The sequence below is a fragment of the Lontra canadensis genome, unplaced genomic scaffold, assembly GCF_010015895.1.
Source record: "Lontra canadensis isolate GAN:19392208 unplaced genomic scaffold, GSC_riverotter_1.0 scaffold125, whole genome shotgun sequence".
Lineage (NCBI taxonomy): Eukaryota > Metazoa > Chordata > Mammalia > Carnivora > Mustelidae > Lontra > Lontra canadensis.
In genome coordinates, this window is record NW_022631119.1 from 4114892 (window position 1) to 4133715 (window position 18824).

The 18824-nt window shown below is 52.7% G+C and overlaps 1 protein-coding gene across 1 annotated transcript in view; it reads left to right on the plus strand.

Annotated features, from left to right (window-relative positions):
• The window catches only part of SIPA1L3 (signal induced proliferation associated 1 like 3), a 230045-nt gene that overhangs the window by 135835 nt on the left and 75386 nt on the right, over nt 1-18824 (plus strand). The window contains exons 4-8 of the mRNA XM_032842051.1: nt 592-722; nt 8716-8904; nt 9769-9943; nt 12655-12758; nt 15399-15556. Of these exons, the coding sequence (XP_032697942.1) occupies nt 592-722; nt 8716-8904; nt 9769-9943; nt 12655-12758; nt 15399-15556 (757 nt within the window). The remainder of the gene's footprint in view (nt 1-591; nt 723-8715; nt 8905-9768; nt 9944-12654; nt 12759-15398; nt 15557-18824) is intronic.

The following is an 18824-nucleotide window of genomic DNA, read 5'->3' on the forward strand; positions in this document are numbered from 1 at the left end:
GGCCCTGTGCCGAGTGCTTCGTGCTTATTAACCTATTTAATTCTGATGACCCTGCTGGGAGGCGGGCCCACGCTTTCCAGTCCTGTTCTCAGGAGAATGCCGTGGAGCACCTTGGCCTGGGCCATCTATCCAACCTAGTGGCAGACCCCAGATTTGAGCCCAGCGAGCGGCTTTCCAGGATGGAGTCTAAACCAGTTCACAGGGCTAATCAGCCGCTAAGCTAACGAAGAACATTTGCAAATCTGGGATAATCATAGTGAGCTAGGTTTTTACATGCCAGACACTGTGCTAAGCATTTAATATTTGTAGCTTCATTTCACCCTCACATCCACTCAGTGAGTGATGGGTGGCCTCAGGGCCCCCCATTTCTCAGATGAAGGAGCCGAGGCTCAGAAAATTGAGGCTCTGTGAACTTGGCACAGGAGGCCCAGTCCAGTCTTGTGGTCGCTCTGTCAAGCGTGGTCGTGACGAGGCAAGTTTGTGTGAATGGGATCCCATAGGTCACACAAGAACCTACCCCCAGGCCTGGGACATCACCCCTCCTTCCCAGAGAGTTTACTCTGAACCCCCACCCCTGCTCTTCCCTCTCAGAACATGCCAATTACTTTGGTGTGGACGAGAAGCTGGGACCAGTGGCTGTGAGCATCAAGCGAGAGAAGTTGGAGGACCACAAGGATCACGGACCTCAGTACCAGTACAGGATCATCTTCCGGACCCGAGAGGTAGGTCCCATCACCATTGTTGGCTTCCATAAATTGTAGCTGCTCACCTCTGTGAGCCCTTAGTCTGCGACAAGTGCTTCCCCAGCTACATCTCATGTCAGCCTCCCAGTAACCTCCTGAGGGCAGTCCTGATAGTCCCTCCCTTTTACAGAAGGGAAAACTAGGGCTCAGAGAAATTCAGTGACTTGTATGGGATCAGTAAGTAAGGGGCCAGGCTGGGACTGGAATCTTAGAGAGCCCAAGATTGCTACCCATGCAAGAGATTCACTCTGGTTAGCATAAGAAATAAAGAGCGAGCTGTAAGGGAGTCTTTCAGGATCATGAGATGTCCTGCAGAATGGAAAGAAGGCAGCAGGCCTCAGGCAGGACAGGAACTGGGGACTCTCAGCCAGAGCAGGCACTGCTGTCGACACCGTTCAGCTCAAAACAATCCCAGTGCTTTCACATGTGAGTAGAGAAACCCGTTGTCCTGGTTTGGTTATAGGCCTTCGCCTAAATTAAATATCAGCTGTGGCTAGGGAACAAGGCCTGCTGGGGGCACCCTGCTCAATCAGGACTCTGAATTGTAATGGACAGAAATCTAGTTCTAACTGGTCTAAGCCAGAAATAGAATTCATTGGTCCATATAACTGCAAATCCAGGGTATGACTTGCTTCAGGCATAGCTGGATCCAGGCACTCAAATGATGTCAACAGAATTCGGCCCCCTGACCACTCTGCTCCTCTAAGCCCTGCTGCTTTTCTGCACTGTGAATGTCATTCTCTTCTGCCATCGGCAAGCCATCTCCATGTCATGGGAAAATGAGACTGGCAGCTCAACTCTCCTGCGTCTTTATACGTTCTCCTCCACAGGGAAGGGACACTTGCTGCCAAATCTGTGGGGAGGACTCTCATTGGCTCTGCTTGGATCATGTGTGCTTCACTGGGTCGGGGGGGGCAGGGCAGGACACTGAGCTTGACAGTTCCATTAGAGCCACCTGGAGGAGGGAGCCGGGGAGTTCTCCTGCCAAAAGAGGGGAGCTAGGCCAGCAAAAACAATAGAGACTTCCAAAAGACCCAAGTAAGGATGACTTTTCCAGAAAGGGGGTGGTAGTCAGCTGGGCAGGCCCCCCAGAATGGGTCTCCCTTGGCTCTCCCTTGCCCCATCCCCCTTGTTCCTGGCCTTTGCCCAGACATGGGAATCCCACAGGCTGCTGCCGCCAGGGGCTTTGGGTGTGAAGCCAGCTGAGCCTGGACGTCATCCAGACCGACAGATGCTGCGCTGAGGGCCCTGGCCCCGTCCCCTCATGACGACCCTCTCACTGAGGAGGAATGAGATGACACAGAGGCTTTGTGGCAGTTGAGGGGGGCAGACCTCAAACCCTGTGCCCCCGACCACAGGTGGTCACCAGCCCCTCTGCCTCCCGGTCCCCTCCCCCATCTCCTCACCTTTATGGCCACATAAGCACGAGCGCAGAATGTGAGGTGACAGCTCACACTGCCTCAGTTGTGTCATGACATCCAGGGAACTGCTGGATGGGATGACCACAGTCAAAGGCTAATAAATAACGTTTATCACGATGGCTGTTATGTTGCAGATCTCTGTAACACGGTGTCACATAGTAGCTTTACCCTTTATGTGTATTCACACACTTGAATGTCACACAGTCCCATGATGAAGGCACTGTTAGTCTCATTTCCGGATGATGGAATGGGCTCTGGAGAGGTTAGGGGACTTGCTCGAAGCACCCTCAGGAGTCCACCTGTTCTCCGGCCCCGACACAGCTGCCTCTGGGATGCTGCTGACTTCGGCTCTGACTGCCCAGCAGACCCATCGCTGAGTTGGGAACTCACCTTTGTTCAACACTTTGGTGCTGTTAGTTTTAATTCATAAAAGTGGAACACGGAGAATGAATTTTTTTAAAAGCCAGCCTGTGTCACACGTACCGAGGGTCCTGAGACTTGGGTGAGAGCATACTAGATTGGGGTATAGTATTTTTGCTGTGGGTCCTATTCAGTAAGTATGAAACCAGCTTAGTGCTGTGCCTGTCTTGTGCCTGCTTCTGTCCACTTCCGAGCCCCAACACCCACAAAACTTGCCTCCAGTCCTCTGCAGAGTGGGCAGGGGGCCTTGAGTCTTTGGGCCACAGGTCTGGGATATATCCCCTTGGCACCACTGTCTGCCAACTGTGCACGGGGCACTGAGGGCTCAGTAGTGAGTGAGGCAGCAGAGATGTTTGTGGAACCGCACTCCTGTGGGTGAGGCAGGCAACATACACATTAGAAGATCATACAGTGTGGTAAGTGAGGACAAGGTAGAAAATAAAGCAAGGAAGAGATAGGAAGTATGAGGGGTGGTTCAATTTTTAGGCAGAATGGTTAAGGGAGGTCTCACTGGGAAGGTAACAGTTGAGTAATGACCTGAGTATGAGATGAGAGAAGGAGCCATGTGGAAATCTGGAACAAGAGCATTCCAGACAGAGGGAACAGCCAGTGCAAATGTCCTGAGGCAGGACCGTGTCTGGCACCCTGGAAACCTGGTATGGATTCCTGATTTGGCCACTCACCAACTGTGAATGTGGGCACCTGGCTTCACCTCTCAGAGTCTCAGTTTCCCCCTTGGGAGTCCCAGTCTCAGGCCTGTGGTGTGGGCCCTGTGAGGTTACACATACAGGCAGCGCCATGCCTGGCGCTCAAGAAGAGCCCAGTGAGGTTAGTTGGCAGGGGGTCTCTGTCTCCTGTCCCCTTGTCACATTCCTGGCAGCCCTGTGAATTTCAGCCCACCGTGAGGTTCACAGCCACAAGCCCTTTTTCTGCCCCCGTATCTATGCAGGCCATGCACAGATTTAGCCTTGAGCCTGACTCCTTCCCCAGCTGCCCTGCTGGGCACTGGGACCTGAGAACCTCCTCATTTGGAGTTGAAGGAAAGGCAGCAGCCAGCGAGGTTTGCCTTGCCTCTTCCTCGAGCCCTCCCTGTGGCAGAGGCAGACCGGACAGTCACGCAGTCAGCAGTAATAGCAAACACTCTCAGCACGTCTTCTTGCCATCCACTGTCCTGAGTGTTGCATACGCGTGGAGCCTTCAGATCCTCTCAAAAGTCTCATGATGTGGATCCCGTTGTTCCCATTGTGCAGATAAGGATGGGAGGTTGAGACCCAGGGAGGTAATCATTTGTCAGGGTCACCAGTGGCAGAGCCTGGATGTGGACTCCGGCTGCCCCGGGGCCTGACCCATGCTCTTCACCACTCAGCACTCTGCCTGTTGGGTCGAGTTTGAATTCTGTGCTCTGGGAACAGACAGCCCTGGATTCGGTCCAGCTCTGCCACCAATGACCATGTGACCTTGGACAGATGGCTTTGCCTCTGGGCTTCTCCGTTTCTTCGTCTGTAAATAGGCTTTATGCTGTTGGCTCCCCGTCTCTCGGAGCAGTGGAAGGTTCTCTCCCACCAGCACATGCGGCTGCAGGACAGTGAGTGCCCTGGCTCTCGCCTTCCCCTAGGAGGTCCAAGGGCCATGCTGGGGAGTAAGGGTTGAGCTCACAGGCAGAGTTCTGTCCTTGTGTCCACATTCACAGATCTCAGGCTCCTGTAAACCAAGGTGTGAGGTCCAGAGTGAAGGGCTCAGGCTGTTTTCTAAGCCAGCAGGCCGCCAACCCCAGATCGCCACCCCCAGCCGCCAAGCAGATAAGTCTTAAGTGGGCCCGCATCTCCTGGCAGATGGGATGTGAGCATTGGCAGTCCCGAGCTTCCCGCCAAGGCAGGAACAGACTGGGAGCTGGACTTTGGCGCCACGCACCTGAACATCAGCCCCCCTCCCAACCCAGACAGGACCAGCCCCGGGCCAAGGCTGCCCCGTCCTGAGCCCTTTGCTGGCCTCTCTCTCCCAGGACAGAGGGAACCCCAGTCAGCCAGGGACGGTCTAGCCTCCTGACCCAGTAGGTTCTCCCTTAACCCAGCAAACATGAGTTTTTGACAGACTTCAGTTTTGTTAGGGTTAGAGATTTGGATTTGTCTTTTCTTTCTGATTTAAAAAGTAACAGTGACTTGTTACTGTAAGTGTGAAAAGTAGAAAAAAGAGAGTAGAAAAAGGAGAAAAGGGAGAGTCTCCTCTATTAAGTGAAAAAAGCAAGGAGCAACAGTGACCTCATTTGTGTTCAGTAGGTAGCTCTGATTGTGTGTGTATATAGAAATAATCTCCGAAGCATATTGTTAAGTGGGGAGAAAAGCCAACTGTATCTTCCTGTTAAAGGTTAAATTTAAATTCTTAACTCTGCATATGGCTTTGTACAAACACATTTGACGTGTGTGTATACATAATAATGGCTAACATGTATTGAGCACTCACTGTATGCTAGACGCAATACTAGCACTGCACATGGACTGTCTTACCGAATCTTTACAACCCTTGGAGGTAGGTGCTGTTATCCCCATTTTATAGGTGAGGAAACAGGCACAGAGAAGTTAAGCAACTGGCCCAGGGTCACAGCCAGGGAAAGGGTAGAGTCAGAATTTGAACCCAGTCAGACAGACTCCTCAGTGACCTCCCAGGAAACATTCCTGACGGGTACACCCACTGCCCAGCAGAGAAGGGGCGGTGTCTAAGTCAGGAGTCAACATTGAACAACCTGTGCAAACCTCCCCGCTTACATGGTCTCCCGAGACCTTCTTACAGCTCACTTGACCAGTGATCCTCCGTGAGATGATGACAGGTGTCACTGAGAGAGAGATCACGCAGGGCCTTGCAGTCTGGGCAGGGTGTATAGATTTTATTTGGAGGGAGATGAGAAGCCACTAGCCCGTTCTGTGCAGAGGAGGAGCGTGGTCTCACTCAAGCTGCTGCAGAAGAATGAATGGTGGGGCGTGGGGGCCGAGGAGGGAGACCAGGAGGAGGGCTATTATCATAGGCCAGGTAGGTGATGATGGTGGACCGGACCAGGTGGAGGTTAGAGATGGCTGGCCACTCGTTGCATCCTGCCGGTGCCCTACTTATTATCGCCAGCAGAGAAGGAAAGGCTGGGAGCTTTTTTCAAGTCTTGGCTTATGGTCAAGTCTTCAGAGCCAGAATGTGACCGGAGGCCACCTGTGTCTAGTGCGGGAGAAAGAATGAGGTGCAGGACCAGGCTTCCCCTTGGGCCCAGCAGAGGGCGCTGCGGGCCAGTGTCAGTAAGATACAAAAAAACACTGATCCTGTTGGTGCATTCATTGAAACCCAAATCCCAGGGCCGCCCAGACCAGCAGTGCTTTGCCCTCATTGTCATCATTGCTTTTCATGATCCTAGTTCAAGATCATGATAAGAAAGCCTTGTTTATTAATTACTGGGGCCAGAACTGGGAACTCCCAAACACGAGATCATTCCATTCCTTCCATGTATGCCTGTTGCCCAGCTCCTGTTTGGAAAGGGTAGGCTGTATGCTTAGAGGTGACGTCATGACACATTGTTTTTGCTGCCTGCTGTGTCCACATGTTGACTCAGGGCCAACATGTTTTTCCAGTCACCACTGATCCTCCTTAGTCTTTAAACCATAGCCTCAAGTGTGTTCTAAGTGCTTGTAGCAATTCCCTCAGGGAGGCTGTTTTTCCTGGTAGAACCCCTGTTGTGCTGTCTTGGGGGAGCTGGAGCTGCAGGGCCTGGCCCTGCCCTTGGCGTCACCTGATGGCCAGCTCACATTGTGGACAGAAGCCAGAGCTGGTGCAATGGGGACGTGAAGCAGCCAGGGCTCTCAGGGCCAGCAGGCCGTAAATTGGTACAACCACTTGGAAAACTTCGGAAAATTAAAGATTAACATGCCCGGTGACTCAGCAGTTCCTCTCCTAGGTATAAACCCCCCACAGAATGTGTTCATATGCAATTCAAGGTGCTTCTGTGTGTGCTTCTCACAGCACGTTCACAGTTGTCCGACACTGGAAGCAGTTTCTGGGTTCAGCAGTAGAATGGATCCATCGGGACAGAACGTCTGCTTCTCACGGCAGCATGGTCGAATCTCATATCCATAATGTTGTGAGAAGTAAGCCAGATAGAAAAGAGTACAAACTGCATGAAGCTCAAAAACAGGCAGAAATAAATTGTGGAGTTAGAAGTCAGGGTAGGGTTGCCTTTGAGCAGGAGGAGAAGGGGTTTGGGGGACCTGGAGATACTTATTTTTTTGATTTGTGGGGATTACCTAAGTGTTCACTCGGTGATAATTCCTTTAGCTATGCTTACGTATGTTGTGTACTTTTCTGTATGTGAGTTATACTTTACAGTAAGAAAAAAATTAAAAATCTTCAAAGAAAAAAGTCAGGAGTTTTGGGAAAGTCAGGGGTCCATTGGAATCCTGGTTCTGTCACTTAATTATGGTTGCCTTAGAGAAAGCACATAACCTCTCAGTGCTTCAGTTTTTTTTTTTTTCCTAAGATTTTATTTATGTATTATTGAGAGAGAGAGAGAGAGCAGGCACATGTGTGCACATGGGTGGGGCAGAAGAAGAGACTCTCCAGCAGCCTCCCTGCTGGGCACGCAGCCCAACGAAGGACTCGAACCCACAACTGAGAGATCATGACCCGAGCTGAAATCGAGAGTCAGAAGCTCAACCAAACCCACTGAGCCACCCACGTGCCCCAGAGCTTCAGCTTTCTTTCTTTCTTTTTTTTTTTAAGATTTTATTTATTTGACAGACAGAGATCACAAGTAGGCAGAGAGGCAGGCAGAGAGAGGGGAAGCAGGCTCCCCGCTGAGCAGAGAGCCCGATGCGATGCCGGGCTTCATCCCAGGACCCTGGGATCATGACCTGAGCCGAAGGCAGAGGCCCAACCCACTGAGCCACCCAGGTGCCCCGAGCTTCAGCTTTCTTATCTATACAATGGAGATGACAAAACTTCCCTTGAACAGACCTATACATTTAATTAGATAATTATTCTTGGACCTGGTATATACCAAAGTCAACTGTACCTTCACAAATGTGACTTTGTTATAAAGTCTGTCAGAAACTGCCTTGTCTGTAAACCTGAAAACCTAACTAACCATAGCTAAAACAAAGAGAGGGATGCTTTAATTTTCTAATGAGATCTCTGGAGGTAGGCATCTGGAGAGATTGACTTCTCTGTGGTTTTCTTGTCTCTTTCCTCATGATCACAGCATGCCTGCCACAGCTCCAAACATCTTATCCTCACACCAACATCCTTAAGAAGAAATGGGCAGGTGGGAAGGCTTTCCTTTAAGGGAGGCAGATGTGTCCAGAAGTCCTTCACAAGCTGAACTCCCCGCACATTTCATTACCTGGAGCTAGTCATGTGGCCAGCTGTAGGAAAAATGTAGAAAGCACCATCTGGGAAAGGGGAGTGAGATGGCCGTGATTGGCTTGACTCAAGGTTTTCAATCTTGGCTACACATCAGAATCACCTGAGTGACACTGAAAGATTATGTGTGTGTGTGGGCGTAAATATACCCCTGTGTAAATCTGAGAACATACATGCACACATACACGCATCCCGGAGCCCCCCCCAAAGAGCAGCCATGTTATGATAGCGACATGTTTACACATACTGTAAGGAAGGCAAAGTGTCCATTGAGTGCTCACCTTATGGAGCCTTTTTATTCATTATACACTTAAATGACATCTCCCCACTTAAATGCAAGTTGGGTGTGGGGGAAGGTGTCTTTGTTTCGTTCACTGCATCCCAAACAGGGCTGTACTTCAAGGGCACTCAGTTGGTATTTGTTGAACGGACAAAGATGTGCTCCATCCATTGTCTCAAAAATCTCATCAGCTTAGTCCTCCTGGCACCCTTCAGGGCTGTGATGCCATCACTGTACTCATTTCATCACTTACAAAAAGAGAAGCTGAGGCCCAGAGTTTTGAAGGCACCTGTTCAAGATCTCATAGGGAGGAGGGAGCAAGTTCAAGTCCTGGTCCAAACCCAGGGCTGGCCCTGGGGCCCAAGCTTCGGACCATCACACACGTTGCTCTGAGAACAGGACTCTCTTCCCTTCTTGGGTCCGGAGAGCCTCCTAACCTTCCCTTCTCTCCCAAAAACAGCTCATCACTCTGCGGGGCTCTATCCTGGAGGATGCCACCCCCACCGCCATGAAGCACGGGACAGGGCGGGGCCTCCCCCTAAAGGACGCCCTGGAGTATGTCATCCCTGAGCTCAACATCCACTGCCTGCGACTGGCTCTCAACACTCCCAAGGTGACCGAGCAGCTGCTGAAGCTCGACGAGCAAGGGGTGAGCTGGGGGCCAGCGTGGGGGGCCACCGCAACCCCATCCTGTACCTCTTTCTGTCCTTGTCTTTGTTTTTTTTTTCTTTTTCAGAACAGCAACCCACCTAAGCTAGTTTAAGGAAAAGGGGAGATCTATTTTCAAATTCCAAGGGTGCCAGGAGCAGGGATGTGATGGCGTCTGAGGAGAAAAATGGTCTGGGAATGAGACAGCCACTGGGGTGTGTGTGTGTGTGTGTGTGTGTTCCTTCCCCCGCCCCCAATCTGCACACAGGCTCCCTCTGCTTCTCTGTCCTCCCACAGCTCCCAGAGTGTCTGTGAGAATGACAGCTATCTGCAGACCCCAGCTGGGTCACTCTCAGTCCCAGGAGAGTGTCTGACTGGCCCACACTTAGGTCAGGCATCTATCCAGATTCTAGTCACCAGTGACCGGGGGAATGAGTGAGACACAGAACAAAAGTGGTGATTGGAGGCCCACCTCCTAAAAGCAGCATTGACTGTACTGAGCCCCGAACTCTCAAGAATTTCCTTCTGCAGACATCTTAGCCAGTTCCAGGCCACCTTCTATAGGGGCAGCTAGCCAAGTCCACTGTCCCTTACTCTTGAAAGAATGGCATGGCACTGTGTCGAGAGAACAGGAGCCAGCCACACGGGCGCCCTGTCGTGCCTCTCTGGAATAGGAAGGAGAGAGAGGGACAATGGGGATATGCCCCCCCCCACATGCTTTCTCCTTCCTCTCTGGCTGTGCCGCTACTCGACGGCTGTGGGACCCCAGCAGCCACCTGGGCACTGTGCCTGAGGAAGCCCCTCTGTTCCGTCCCCCTGATGTCCCTGCCGGGCCTGCCTCACAGAGCTGCTCTCGCCTCTGCAGCTGTGCCGGAAGCACAAAGTGGGCATCCTCTACTGCAAGGCTGGCCAGAGCTCGGAGGAGGAGATGTACAACAACGAGGACGCCAGCCCTGCCTTCGAGGAGTTCCTCTCCCTGATCGGGGAGAAGGTCTGCCTGAAGGGCTTCACCAAGTACGCCGCCCAGCTCGATGTCAAGAGTAAGTGGCGCAGTGGCCTCGCGTGGGGGGAGGGAGCGGCAGTTAAATCACAGGTGGCCACCAGTGCACCCCCACCCCGGGGGCAAAAGTCACAGGGTCTGGTGGTCCCTGGGTAGGGATGCAGGACAGCGGGAGCTCTCAGCCTCCGCTGACGGGGACGCGGATGGTGCGACCCCTTGGGAGAAAAGGAGGGTGTCGTCTAGGGAAGTTGGCAGACGCACCTGCTCTGGGAGTCAGCAGTCACGCTCCCGGAAGCGTCCTGTGCGAACTCATGCACATGCGCGCTGGGAGCTGTCCCAAGCCTCCGTGACTGCCGGTGCCCGACAGTGCCCAGCACGCATGCGCAGAATCGTGGCGTTGCATGCACAGTGCTGTGTGACAGTGACAGAAATGACAAGAGCCTCAGGCAGCCAGTCCTCTCCCCAAGGAGCTGTGACACGAGTTCAGTTTGCTCTTCCACCCCCCCAGACTGCCACAGAACACGTCCATCCTATTCGCCGCATGTACACATATTACGTGCATATATGCATACGTATGTACGGAAACGCTAGAACGAATATGCTGGGTCTCACACCTGCTTTAAAGCAGACGGCCACCGATGCTCCGTGTGCCTTCTGGTTTTCCGGTTATATCCACCCTCTCCCTGGAGGCAACCGCTACCCTGAGCGTGGCCGTGTCCGTCACTGCCTTGCTTTTCTTTAGAGTTTTACTGTGTGAGAACAACCGCCTCAGACAGTACACTGTCGAGTGTGCTTTAAAAATACCAGTTGGGTAGAAGCCACCGCTCAGTGCCCACTCCTGTGAGGCCACTATCCGTGCTCACTGTCAAGCAAGTGGCCCTTGAGCATTAAGACTGTGGGCCTCTTGCTCGTTCTTTCAGGAGACTTGTTATCCCCGCTCTCGGACAGATGCCTGCTCCTGAGGCTCAGCGTCCTGCCCAGAATGGCAGGCGTCCTGTTGCCATGAGGATCGGGGCCGGCTGCCGCCACGTGGTTTCTGTGGGAAGTGGATTTTCTCAGAGGACCCCAGGGAGCACAGCGCTCCTACCCAGTGGCCCCAGCTTACTGGATAGGGATGCCCCCAGCTTGCAATCACCCAGAGGTCACTCGGCTCCAGGCCTGGCTCTGGCACCAGCCAGCGGTGGCTTCAGTGCCCTCGCCTGTCCCAGCTTCTCCCCAGAATGTAAGGCCGCGTGATCAGGGACTCTGCAGGCTGTTCTGCCACTGTCTCTGCAGCCCCTTTGGTTGAATAAAGCTTGGTGGCCTTGAATGCCTAGAAGTGCCAACGAGTGGGCTTCCTGAGGTGAACGGGACACCCTGGAGTTCTTGCAGCGTGGTTTGCGGATTCCCTCCTACGTTCGACAGAAACCTCCCAGCCTTCCTCCCTGGGCAGGAAGGAGCCGTTCAAGATGAGAGGAGTATGCATGGGGAACCTGATCTTAGGTCCGGGTGGGGAAGGGCCCCCGGAGAACATGGCCTGCGGCCTGAGAGGGGTGAGGCGGAATAAAAGAGGTAGAGAGGGAGCAAGAAAAGCATTCCAGGATAAAGGAGCACACACGCAGAAGCTCTGAGGTTTAAAGGCAGTTGCCCAGGGAATTAATGTGGAGGATGGAGTGAGGAAGGCAGGCAGGACCTTTAGGCTCAAGTTTAGGGACTTGGGTCTGTTTCCTATGAGGAATGTGAAACCCTCAAGAGCAGCGCCAAGTACTACTAAGAAAAGACCATAGTGTCAGTGTGAGTTCCAGTCCAGACTCCACTGCACCTTGCAAGTCCCTCCCTCCCTGTGCCTCAGTTTGCCCCTCAGAAACATGGAGCCAGTAGTCAGCTGTGCTCCCTGGTCACAGTCCCCTCTCATCGGGGGCAGCCAGTTTCCTGACTCTCAAGATTATCACGTGTCTCTAACTATAATTTGTTCGGCATGGTTTTGAACATAATGTGAACGGAATCCTTTAGGATGTGCTCCTTTCGTGTCTGGCATCTTTCATTCGACACTCTATGTGTGTGATTCACCCCTGTGGTGATTATGGCTACCTTCGAGGCTCTGTGTTTCCCTACCACATCAGTATGCCAGTCTGTTCATTCACCTTTTTTTTTTTTTTTAAGATCTTGTTTATTTAACAGAGAGAGAGATTGCAAGTAGGCAGAGAGGCAGGCAGAGAGAGAGGGGGAAGCCAGCTCCCCGCTGAGCAGAGAGCCCAATGTGGGGCTCGATCCCAGGACCCTGAGATCATGACCCGAGCCGAAGGCAGAGGCTTAACCCACTGAGCCACCCAGGCACCCCATTCATCGTTTTGACCGACGTTTGAAGGTGCTTATTACGCATATCGCAGGGCACGTGTGTGCGATGTCTCTCGGTTGTGAACCCAAGAGACGAAGTGCTGGTCATCAAGTAAGCTGCTCTTCAGGCTTAATTACTGGATATTACTAAGAAGTTTTCCAAAGTGCTTGTACCATTTTGCACGCCTGACCAGCCACAGAGAGTGATTCAGTGGCTCTCCGTCCCCACCAGCCCTTACTATGGTCAGACTTTGAAATTTTTACCAGTGTGCCGGCTGTGTAACAGAAGGTTTCCTTTTTACCTAAATTTACTGAATTTTAAAGAGTGGAGTTAAGTGCAAACATCAAGCTGAAAACTAACGCAGATGGCCTGTGGGACGTGGCACAAACCCAGAGGTTTGGGAAACGCGGTGCTAACTGGTGTTTCTGTTGCAGCTGACTCCACGGGCACCCACTCCCTCTACACGACATACCAGGACTACGAGATCATGTTCCACGTCTCCACCCTGCTCCCTTACACCCCCAACAACAGGCAGCAGGTCAGTGGGGCCCAGGGCGGGGGCCCCCACATGATTTCCAGTGGATGCATAGCTGATCCCCAAGTCATTCTTCCTCTCTGGGGCTGGAAGCTGGCTGCCTGGAGGGCACTGGCTCTCCTGCTACCGTCCCACACAGCAGGTGACCCCTGTGGGGGCCCATGGCCTTAGAGACCCTCCACACCACGGTCACGTCACCTGGGGGTTGGAGGCTAGGCCAGGTATCGTTTGATACCAGTGTTTTTCTAGCTGTTCCTGGGCCACCTTGCTTGCGTCTAGAAACCCAACTCAGCAGTCTCTTTATATCATCAGGGGTGCTGTGGAAAACAAGTTGTATCAGTCAACATTATTTTGACCAGAAGTAACAGAAATGCAAACCAAACAGCTGTAAGCAAAAAATGAGTCTAACTGGGTGGTGTAACTCTCAAGTTCCAGGATAGGGTTGGCTTTAGGTATGGCTGGATCCAGGGGCTCAGACAATGTTAGGAATCCTTTTCATTTCTCACCTCCGCTTTTCTTCACTGTGGCCTTATTCACAGGTCTTCCCAAGTCATGGCAAAGATGCCCCCCTAGCAGCCCTCTGCTCACATCCCACCAGCAGACCCACTCTGGTAGGGAGAGGGCTGTGCCTCCCTAGTGTCCCAGAGACGTTTCAGGCCTGACTCTTGTTGACCATTCACTTGCCAGTCCCTGGGCCTGGGGCAGGGATGGAACAGGCTGACTGGCCAAGCCTGAAGCACGTGCCCACCCCTTGGGAGGTGAATGGGGTCAGCTCAATGTGCAATGTTGATAGGGATCATGGAGGGGCTTTCCCAAAGGGCATGGACATGGCTGCTAGAAGAAGAAGAAGGAAAAGATACTAGGTGGGCAAGAGCAGCAAACACCTGCTTCATGAGGCTCCTCTCCTGGACATGCCATGCAGACCCTGTCCTGAGACAACAACTCCTAGTTTCTAAAAAACAGAAGCCCCACAGACTTGTGATTTAGGAAATGCCTGTTTTTTCCATTGGTACAGATGACACTGTAGATTTTACAGAGCAAAGATGGTCAGAGCGGAGTGATCCCATAAGGTTAACCTGTAGCATTCTGTCAGAGCATTGGTCTCAGAGTTGGCCCTGAGTTTGAATTCTTTCTTCCCCTCTTCTTAGCTGTGTGATCCTCTCTCTTTGACCTCGGGCTCCTCCCCTATAAAATGGGCAGAATGACGGTCCCTGCACAAGGCAGGGCCCGACACCCAGGTGGGGCACAGGAAGCAGTCCCTCATGCTGGGTATTTGGTAGGTAGGGAAAGCTTGGGTTGCAGAGTCAAGCAGAAGTGGATTCAAATCTAGGCTCTTTGTCCCCATGACTGTGTGACCGAGGGCAAGTCACTTAACCACTGGGAGCCTCAGTGTTCCCATCAGTAAAGGGGTAGGATAAGTTCATGCCTCACGGGGTTGTTGGGATAAGAGGAGCTGGCCACTTGAAGATGCCTCACCCGGGGCTGGCCCCAGCAGACGGTTACTTGACCTAGCAATGTCACCGGTTGAAAGCACACATAAAGAAACGTTTGGTAGTGTGAGTCATGCTGCTCAGAGTAAGTGTCTGGATTCCACATTCTGGGTCACTTCATGTCGAGCTACACAGGACGCCCATCTGTGGACCTCACGTTCCCAGTGTGGATCCCTGACCATGAGAGTCGTACAGAGGCTTAACTAGTGTAAATAGGAACATTGTGATGTCAGCAAATAAGTAAAACACCGTGACCACATCTTCGCCTGCAAAGGTTAACAGTCTGTTGGTCAGAGACAGTGAGAAACAGAGGCGAGAGGACTGGATTCCCATGGGCCGGTCCAAAGCCACCCCTGCCCCAACCATCCCAACCCAAGTGTCCAGGGCAGGGGCAGCAGCAGCCTGGGATCAGCCCGGCAGGCGGTGTCCGATCTGCCGCCAGGAGCCATGAGCCAGGCTGTGAGCAAGTGAGCATCTGCCAGGCCCTTCCGACCGCCAGAAGATACTTCTTGAGCACCGACTGTGCCGGCACTGCTCTGAGCACTAAGCACACAGTAGCGGGCCACAAACGAAACAGACCAGTGTTAGTGGGAGGGAGTAGAGGAGAACCAAAAAGAAGAGGGAAAAGCCACCGTGTGCTCAGTGTCAGGAACTGTTGAGTGGGGCAGCAGGAGAGTAGAGATGGGGGTTGTCGTGGGGATCCAGCAGCCAAGGAAGGCCTCCATGGGAGGGAGGTGTTTCAGCAAAGACCTGAAAGAGGGAGCCCCTGGGGTCTCTACAGGAGGAATGTTCCAGGCAGAGGGAACAGCCAAGGCAGAGGCCTTGAGGAAGAAGTGTTTCTGGCACTTTTGAGGAGCTGCAGGAGGCCAGCATGGCGGGAACAATGAATGAGGGGGAGCGTGGGAGGAGATATCAAAGAGGTGGGGGGGGGCAGGTGGCGTGGGGCCCCCTGGGCCATGTAGGGATTCTTTTACATTGATTGAGGCCAAGCCACCTGAGAGCTATGAGCAGGAGAAACATGATCCAACCTGGGTCCATGGTTCCCACTGGCTGCCTGTGGGGACCAGACCAGGGAGGAGTAAGAGCAGGAGGTGCCAGGGAGGCCCACAAGCCAACCTGTGCCACCCTCCTCTCCCCCATTTCCATTTACCAGCTACTGAGGAAGAGGCACATAGGAAACGACATCGTGACGATCATCTTCCAGGAGCCCGGGGCGCTGCCCTTCACCCCCAAGAACATCCGCTCACACTTCCAGCACGTCTTCATCATCGTCCGAGCCCACAACCCCTGCACTGATAACGTCTGTTACAGGTAGGCACCACTGCACAGGCTCCCCCAGCCCTACACGCACAGGAAGTTGCAGCCCCTGATGTCCAGCCTCTGGGCAGCCCCCCGGTTGGTGCCACTATGTGTGCCTCAAGGGAACTCTGTCCTTATGTCCCTGCACCTTCTCGGGAGCCATCCTCAGGCAGAAAGGGGCATGGCATCCCAGTTCTCATCAGTGATTCATATTTGCCTGGCATCTTTTGGTCGCAAGTGACAGAACCCCTCCTCAAGCTGGTTTAAGACAGAAAGGCCTTTGTCTATGTCAGCTCTCCCAAATGACAGGTTTGAGCATAGCTCGATCTGCTCCGCTTTCCTGTACATTGCTTCGTTTGCTCGCAGCTCTAAGCTTAACCTCCTTCCAGCTGCAAATCCAGCAAAAGGAGGGCTTTGCTTTCCTGGGAGGAGAAGCTCCAGAACTGAGGCTTGCTGACCTGGGTGGGGGGTGAGGAGAGCCCATCATGGAGCGAAACCACCACCCAGGCGGGCGGGGGGGGGGGGCGGTGGCAGAGCACAGGAGTGACGGCTGGAAGGAGGCTCAGAAGATGGAAGGGTGGGGCAGGGCAGACACACGCACGGACATACACACACGCAGTACTCTGGACACAGAGCTGAGGTTTCAGTTCACAGAGCAACAGGCAGCATGGGCCTCAGACCCATTCAGCATCCTTCCTGAGGGCCGGGTCTCACCTAGGGGCGTGGCCAGCAGCCAGAGGCCAAGTGGAAAGTTCTCTGGGTGTGGGGTGAGGATAGAGCTATAGTCCTTGGAAACCAGCTGACCGTCGACCTAGGCCCAGACCAAGGGCAGCCCGTGTCCCTGGAGCAGCATCACAGACTCTGGGGAGTGGGCTAGGGGACACTCTTCTCCATCTTTTTGGAAATGGTTTGAAATGCAAAAGATACAAAAAGTAAAATTAAAAAGTTAAAAAAAAAAAAAAAAGTCACAGTCTCCTCCTACCCCACCCTGCTCCCCCCACCCAGTCACCCTGTTAGCAGTTTCTTGTGCAACTGGATGTCTCGTATAGATGCGGGCAACTACTTTTAAGTATTGCTTTTCCCCGTGTTAATATACACGGAGTGTGTCACACATGCTCACCGACCCTTGAGATCTCTGCAAACCAGTACCTAAAGTGCTTTTTTACTCCTCATGACCACGTAACCTGCTCTCATGTGGGTGCACAAGACTCTTCCCCCAGCTCTGGGCACTGGGCTTGTTTCCCATCGCCCACAGTTCCACTCCGTCCTGCAGTAATAATCTCACGTATGCTCTCATTGCACATGCGTCCAAGTACACGGCTGGGAAAATTCCTAAAAACGGGGTTACTGGGTCAAAGGGTATGTGCACAGGTGCCCTGGTGGTCTGGCAGAATCGCCAGAATCTGCCTTTTTCCTCTGTCAATGAGGTGAAGGAGAGGAGGGAGGGGGGTCCCGCCACGGGGCGGCGCGTGCGGCTGCTTGTTCTGGGACAGGGAGAAGCAGCCACCAGTGCCCCTGCCTCCGGGCTGGGTGAGCCCAGACTCACCCACGTGCCCTCCCGCCTGCCTCAGGAGCTGGAAGGTAGTCCTGGTGAGGGAAGTGGACTTGCTGACACGCGCGCACACACACCCGGAAGAGAAGGCCGCCTTTTCCCTGCATTAGGGGCTGGAGCCAGGCTTGAACTGCGGGAGTGAGGGTGGGTTCCCCCACTTCCCAGCTCTGGCCTGGACTATCACAGCAACCCACGGCCAACCCCCCACCTCTCCAGGCCAGCCTTTCCATGGCCTCCAGGATGCTGGCTTTTTTCTGATCCACAAACCCTGGTTTTTTTGTTTTTTTTTTTTTTTTTCTGGTTTTTTGGGGTTTTTTTTGTTTTTTTTTTTTAAAGACTAATTTATTTGAGAGAGACAGTGACCAAGCAAGCACCCCACGCGAGCGGGGGGAAGGGCAGAGGAAGAGTGAAACAGGCTCCCTGCTAAGTGCAGAGCCCATTGCCAGGCTTGATCTCATGACCCTGAGATCGTGATCTGAGCCGAAATCAAGACTGCACCAACCAGGCGCCCCTAAACCCTTCCTGTTTTTTACAGTTTAAAGTATTTATATTGTGCAATATTTTAAAACGTTCTGAAAAGCTCAGAAAATAATATAACAGACACCCATGTGCCCACCACCAGATTTAACAGATGTTAACATTTTGCCATATTTGCTTCAGTTCTCTTTATTTTTAATGAAAGAAAATGTTAAAGATACAACCAAAGCTGCCCTCACCCCTTCTTCCCTCCTTCTCCACAGACAGCTGGTCCCCGGACAGACCACATCCTTGTCCCCTCCCCGCCCCGAAACTCCCACCGTGTCCCCAAACACATTTCCGTCCCAGCACCCATCATGCTATAAAAACGACCCCTTGGGGGCATCTGGGTGGCTCAGTGGGTTAAACCTCTGCCTTCAGCTCAGGTCATGATCTCAGGGTCCTGGGATTGAGCCGTGCATCGGGCTCTCTGCTCAGCAGGGAGCCTGCTTCCTGCCCCCCTCTCTGCCTGCCTCTCTACCTACTTGTGATCTCTGTCAAATAAATAAAATCTTTAAAAAAAAAAAAAAGGCAACAAAAAACGACTCCTTGGCATGGCCCTGGCCTCTATTAAAGGTAACCCCTGTCACGTCCCCCTCCGTGTATCCGTCATGACATGGGGCCTGCCATCTAGTGGGCCCTAAAGAGATTTTTGCTGGCCAGACAGTCATAGGCCCTGAGGAAATGATTGTTGAAGGAATAACTGTGAGTATTCTGGAACTACTTCCTGGGCTACAGTGACCTGGTTGTGTAGTGAGGTGCCATCCTTTCCAGCTCCCAAGTGTGCCATTTCTGAGGGGTACGCTGGTGCTCCTGCAGCCTGGGAGCTGTGAAAACCTAGTCCCACCTGCTGGGATGTAAGGGACCAGTTGTTCTGCTTGTCTAGAAATCTTCAGCAGCTTGTAATTTCACGATTCTTCAAATAGTGAATCAGGACTGTGGGAAGCACCAGAGTGTCTGTCCAAGCAGCCAAGTGCTGACTGGTAGAAGTTGCAAAGCTGTTCACATCTGTAAAGTACAGTGTGGATGCACCTTGAATTAGAAAGACTTGCTGAGGCATCCCATCCCTCCCCCAGGCTGTAGGCGAGGCCTCACCCATACAGTTTTGCACAGAAGAAAACGCACCTGGTTTGTGTGGCCTTCGAAGAACCTTACTCCTGGGAAATGCCTTTTTCTGTCAAACCTACAGAAAATCTCCTGTGCATTGGTAGA